Source organism: Scophthalmus maximus, chromosome 4 (genome assembly GCF_022379125.1).
Source record: "Scophthalmus maximus strain ysfricsl-2021 chromosome 4, ASM2237912v1, whole genome shotgun sequence".
Classification (NCBI taxonomy): domain Eukaryota; kingdom Metazoa; phylum Chordata; class Actinopteri; order Pleuronectiformes; family Scophthalmidae; genus Scophthalmus; species Scophthalmus maximus.
Window position 1 is genome coordinate 28,809,366 of NC_061518.1, and position 6,302 is coordinate 28,815,667.

A 6,302-nucleotide genomic window follows, 5' to 3' on the forward strand; every position below is an offset into this window, starting at 1 on the left:
TAATCGGCATGTTGGACAGTAGATGAACTGTATTTATAAGTCACTCTTGTTATTCACCACACACACAAGTCCCATTCACCCAGTTTCACATTCACACACATTCAGCCAGTCCGAAGCGCCTCTCTCCTCCAGCAGCGACGGGCTCATCTCGTCGGGATCAGCAGATTCGCACCACGGAACAGAACAGAGCCACTCCACCACGTCACCATACGCTCCATCTACCACGTTTTATTGTGTAGTCACCATTTCCATGAAGTAGACACGACTGTGTGGAATGATTTGTGAAGACAAGAACAAGGACAGTCTATGGCTTAACTGAGCATGACACTGATCTATTTACACACTCTCTGACAGTTTGAAAACTGGGAGCAAAAAGCTTTTTTTTCTCTCTGTTATAAATATTAAAAAAAAGGGGAGGAAGGACGGCCGCCTCGGGCCTAAAGAGGGATAAAGTCTCCTTCACCGAGACACATTAACACTCCACAGAGTCATTCACAATCTACTTCCTGTTATGGCACCAGTGTCAGAGCCCCCGGACTCGCGGCGGGGGTCCGCAGAGCTGCAGAATAAGAACTAAACAGAGTACATGACTAAACATTAGAGCTAGATCTTGACTGTCACATGAGGTATTGTGGATCAAAGCATTTCTGTACATCCGTTTCGTTTTTCCTAGTTTTTTTTTGTGTTTTTTTTTTTGGAATAGTATGGAGAATCACAAAACGTAAATTACAACAAAAAAACGACAAAACATGATCACGTAGAACCTACACGAAAAGCTGAGGATGTCAATAACAATTTTCTATGAGAAAATTTCAAACCTAGAATGGCAGTATATTGACATTAATATGTACTTTTTTTCTTTTTTTCAAAACATCCAAAAAACGTAGCAGCAAACAGGAGAAAAGCATCGATTTCATTTCAATCTGTTACATTTGTCCTCTTTTTTTCTTTTCTTTTCTTTTTAAACATAGCTGGGGTTTATTTTCTATAGCAGCAGAATACAAGGAGTGTTTCTCTCCTACTGTACAATCAGAAACCTAATTCACAGGGTCCCCACACACTGGTCGGGATGAAGAGTGTGAACTACTACATGTCCCAGCTGTGCAGGCCCCCGGTCCTCTCTTCCACCCTCGGTGCTCTGGTTTGCTCTCCATTTTATTTTTAAGGAAAAGTCCCCAAGAAACGCAAGCTCACGTCGTTTAGGTTTGTGCAAAATCACATCAATAGTCTCTTCGCCCCCCGTCTCAGGATCCAGGAGCAGTATTTGAGCTGAGTCGGAGCAGGAGGAGGAGGAAACGCCGAGTTTTAGGTTCACAAGTGTTTCTGGAGGGCCGGGCTGCTCCGGGAGGCACAGATCATCTCACCAGCGGCGTTCAATGTCAGTCGCCGTCGTCGCGTTGAGCAAACTAGAAAAATCCGAGCTTAAAAAATAAATAATACTATATAAAAAATAAAGTATTATTTGAACTCTTGAAAATAATACTTCCTTTTCAATGTTTTCCTCTGGACCTTCTGCCTCCGGCTGCACACTGGAGCTCTAACTCGGGAACAAATGACGTCTGACTCTTATTTGCCGGACCACTCTTCGCTCACAATCCCATTCCATTTTTCATTTTGTTTTAAAAACTTTTATCGCTGTGATTTTTTTTTTTTCAGACAAGCGCCCACCAAAAAGTGCTTTCGAAAAACGAAAAAAACAGAACAGAACTGGAATGGTGAAGACCAAATAAAAACTACTCCGCCGCTCTGCGTCGGATTTGATCTTACAGAGGCGAAGCCGGTTCGGTACAACGTCACCTCGGCAGTCCGCCAGTCGTCAGAGCGTCTCACACTAGAGGTATACGACTAACTGATGAGGAGCCTAAAAAAATCAGATTTAATAAAGTGACTAAACATAAGCGATGGGGGGATATATGAACGTCTGCCCTGCGACAAGACGGACGGAGAGCCGGGACAAAGAGAGTCTGTGCTCATGTTCATGCGTGTTTTCGTGGCTCCAGCTCTCCAGCCCACACAAGTCATTGGTACTCATCGTCTGTCTCTCCGGTCCACTCATCCCAGGGTGGGAGGGGGCCACTGGCAGGGAATGTAACTCGGGAGGGGTTGTGGCGAGGGGGGCGCTCCGTCCCGTCTGGGCAGTCGTGGCAGATGAGCATGTGGTGTGAGCGACACAGCAGTAGCCCACCGGAGGAGGAGGAGTAGGGAGGCCGAGTTCCTCCTCAGCCCCCCGTCGCCACCCTCTTATCCACAGAGTTCCCTCAACGTCATCGGCGGCGGGCCGCCCGTCACTTCAGATGTTGATGTCCCGGACGTCTGTGGGCGTGCAGGACAGGTCCACGTCCTCGTCCATGCGTTTGGTTTCCGTCGAGCTGCCGTGTTGCTGCTGCTGCGCCTGTCGCAGGCTCGACTCCAGCAGCGACTCGATCTGCTCCTGACACGACCGCAGGCAGTCCTGCAAACAAACAGCTTACGCTCAGCCACCACTTTCTAAACTCTCCGTTGGTTTTCTAAAACTCATTCAAACTCAGAGTCTCTGGGTGAGTGAGAGTGTGTGCGCACGCGTACCGGGTCACTGCGAATGATCTGCGACAGGAAGTGTGTGAGGTTCTGGGAGGACAAGGAGGCGTCCTGGCTCTTCAGGTAGAGGCCCTGCACCGCCGCCACAACGCTGCCCGCCGCCACCATGGACGGAGGACTGGCAATGAAGTTCACGTCTGTGGAAAACACCACAAGCACAGAGTTTGTCCGGGATTCTAAAACACCACAGAGCCACCCATCCTGTTAACCCGCTATGTTAACAGGAACATGCAGAGACGGAGGGTGCGGGGGGTCCTCACCTGTCGCGCAGAGCGCCACAAAGGTCTGCGCGTGCTTCCTGAGGACCTGCTTGGCGGACGGGTGGATGTCCAGCTTGGACAGGAAGTGCTCGATGAAGTCGTGCGGCGTGACTGACGCCAGGTCCCACTTGAGCTTGCTTAGGACCAGCAGCTCCATGTGCTGTGGACGGGACCAGACACAGTAAGTCACATCGATTAGTAATCCAATTCTAAATAAATGATTGAACAATTCTGATAGTCGCTTAATCGGTTTCAAGTGGGTTTTCAAAAAAAAAGTCATAATTCTCTGATTTCAGCTTCTTAAATGTGAATATTTGTCCTGGTTTTTTTTGCTCCCTGTGACAGTGAACTTAATATATTTGGTGTCGTGGACAAAACATCATGTTGAGGTTTTTTGGAAACACCATCGACATTTTTAACCATTCTCTGAACCAAACAACTAAGCGATAATTAAAAAATAATCATTAGTCGCAGCCCTAAATGTTTCACTATGCTCCTGTGTTATTGTGGAATCATCAGGTACATAATGAATAGATTTACTTTGAAAGCCTATTCACTTATTAATCCATTTCTAAATTCTATAATGATGTCACTGTGTCCACTGCACCTCCACCATGAAGCCACGAGGTGGCGCTTGTGGGCCAGAGTTTTTTTCTTGTTCTTACTCAGACCATTCATGAAATCAGAGGCCTTCATTCACCGTCTCAACACGATCAAACACTTTACAGTAACGACGTGACCTGTGTGTGTGTGTGTGTGTGTGTGTGTGTGTGTGGTGAAGTCACTCGCCAGCAGCTCCGCGGGCCGGATCGAGTTGTCCGTGTAGATGCAGAGCTTCTCCGCCGTCAGCGGGACCGTCTCCTTCATCTTGGACGCCAGGAACATGCACGCCGCTCCCAGCAGCTGCAGCCGCGTCTTCCCGGTGGCCTCCACCGAGAGGAACCGGTCCAGGTAGTTCATAGCCAGCGGGAAGACCTCCTCCTCGCACTTCTGCTCCTCGCACACCTGGGAGCAGAGGCACGCACGTTCAGTATGCATTCTGACATCCATCACATTGTCTTCCCCCAAAACGAATCCAAGTGAACACGTGAAATACTACACGTCACTATTGAGTGCAAAAATCGATTTTTCAGATTTCATATTCCCATTCTGCAGATGGCAGCCGTGTGACATGTGTCGGTGAGGCCCGCCGCACTCGGTTCCGACGGGAGACACAAAAGGTGGCGGCGCCGACGCGAGTTCCACGCTCCAATTTCAACTTCGTCATCTTTTCAAAAAATATTTAGAAATATTTAAAAATTACCGAGGAAGGTGCAATTGACGTGTAAATGTTCCCCGTCGACGGCCCGATCGGACGGGGGTCGAATGTGTCGAGGTGCGACCCGTTTGGACTTTTTCTCGGATTTATTCCTCCGACTGTGCTTCTTCTCCGTCTCTCGCGCCGCGGGCGACACTTTCGCTACCGGCCGCGCCGGGCGCCGCGCCGCTTTCGGAAATTAATTTAAAATATTTAACGGGAGAAGTTTCGAACCAAAACCTCGTGTAAATGTCGAGAAACGTCTGACGCATCAAAGCCGACGCGTGGGACGCGTGGGACGCGCTTCTATTGTGGACGCGGAGGGGTTTCTTCCACCGGCGCCGCCGCCGAGGAGCTAAAGAAAAACTTCGGCCGCGGCTCGTGGAGCCACGGGGCCGCCGCGGACACCCGTGTGTCCCGGCCTCCGGACCCGAGCTGCCGGTTCCGGACCATCGAACACACTCACTGTCACTGTCACTCAACTTGTAGATTTTTTTTATTTATTTATGATATTTAATTATTTTCTCGTGTACGACAACAAAGATGGCGCGTTGTACTGGCACGGGCCAAGACTGCATACGTGTACATTTGTTATTTTGGAATAGTTTCCTCATTTGATTATCATTTCATATGCTTTCAGAAAACAGGCTGGGGAATAATCGGTACAAAGGGGCCCTGATGCCGCCGGACCACCGGGACCACCCAGCCTGCACGACGTTTATATAACATGCACAGTGAAATAAGTCGCATGTACAGTGGTCGTGTTTTATTGTACAGTATATAAGTGAGCAGCGACACTCACACTCCGGATATGTGTGTGTGCGTGTGGGGGGGGGGGGGGGGGTGAAAACAAGGGGAACCAACCTCCAGCATCCAGGTGGCAACTATTTTCCGCATTTTGGGCACGATCTCCCTCTGAACGCACTTGAAGTAGTTGGGCGACGGGAGGTAGCTCTCCTCCGCGCGCAGCATGGTGCGCAGGACGCGGTCGGTGAGCAGGTTGACGTCCTGGTGGGCTCTGCGGACCGAGTCCACCTCGCAGCACAGCAGCTGGTCCTCCATGGCACCTCTGCTCTGCGGGTTCCGTCCGGAGAGTCGTCCCGGTTCAGGTGGGACCGTGCGGTGCGGGGAGCAGGAGCGGAGGTCTCACTCTGCTCACTTTTAAATTACGCTTTCTGTCGCTGGACTTGTGCCGCTGCTGCTGCTGCTGCTGCTGCTCCGGTGTGCGCGAGCCCTCTGAAGAACACAGCGCTTCCCCTACGAGACAAAAACCCCTGTCTCGCGCTCACTAAACACACACACACACACACACACACACACACATACACAACGGGGGAGGAGGTGCCGGGGTGGCTGGGTTGCGCTCGGTGACGTCAGCTGTTGTTAAGAAGAGGGGGGTGGGTGGTTGGGGGATCAAAGAGACGAGCAGTCTGCTAGGGAGCGCGCGAGGAAAGGATTCGATTATAGACATACATATATACAGTACATATATATATATATATATATATATAGAAGGAAAGAAAGGAGGGGGAAAGGTGGGAGGTCCGTCTGGAGGGGAGCGGGGCCGGGACAGCGCCGGTAGGGGGCGTCCTCAGCAGGGGGACACATGATGGACAATCTGCAATCTTTACATTTCATCCACTCGGGGGAGGAGGAGGCAGGAGTCAGGGGGTCTCTACCTGTGACCTCAGGCTGGAGGGTCCACACACTGTGACCCGTGTGTGTCACTGGAGTGTAAAGGAGGCATTTAAATGCATCCTCAAATGGAGAAAGTGGATCATTCCATTGATTATTATAAAAGAGTATAAACTAAAAATCTCGTTCAAAAAGTTTCTTCTTTGCTCCGAGAACCACGATGGTGAGCGATGCCGCTCGACGACACCATGAAGAGTCGTACAGCACAACTACAGTAAAGTTTCAAGACTTTTCTTTCACATACTCACACACACACACACACACACACACACACAAAACAAACGGGAGGAGATGAGTTGCACCAATGGGAGGAATTGCTGTTACCAGGCAGATGTCGGCGTAACTCGTGCGGAGGAGAAGTTCAGTTCACATGGGAGGGTTGACGCACTTATCGATCAGCGTGTCAGAGGTCCTTTGGCACATACGATGATCTTTCAAATTATCAAAAGACACATTAAGTACATAGTAGTACT

General features: G+C 49.9%; 1 protein-coding gene across 1 annotated transcript; it reads right to left on the minus strand.

Annotated features, from left to right (window-relative positions):
* Window positions 1-208: 208 nt before the first annotated feature.
* Window positions 209-5,447, minus strand: ccnd1 (cyclin D1). The gene is made up of 5 exons (XM_035628555.2): window positions 4,999-5,447; window positions 3,627-3,842; window positions 2,838-2,997; window positions 2,566-2,714; window positions 209-2,452 (listed from the first exon to the last, which is right to left on the minus strand). Exons 1-5 carry the CDS (start codon window positions 5,194-5,196, stop codon window positions 2,291-2,293), a joined length of 885 nt encoding a protein of 294 aa, XP_035484448.1. The 5' UTR covers window positions 5,197-5,447; the 3' UTR covers window positions 209-2,290.
* Between the last annotated feature and the right edge of the window lie 855 nt (window positions 5,448-6,302).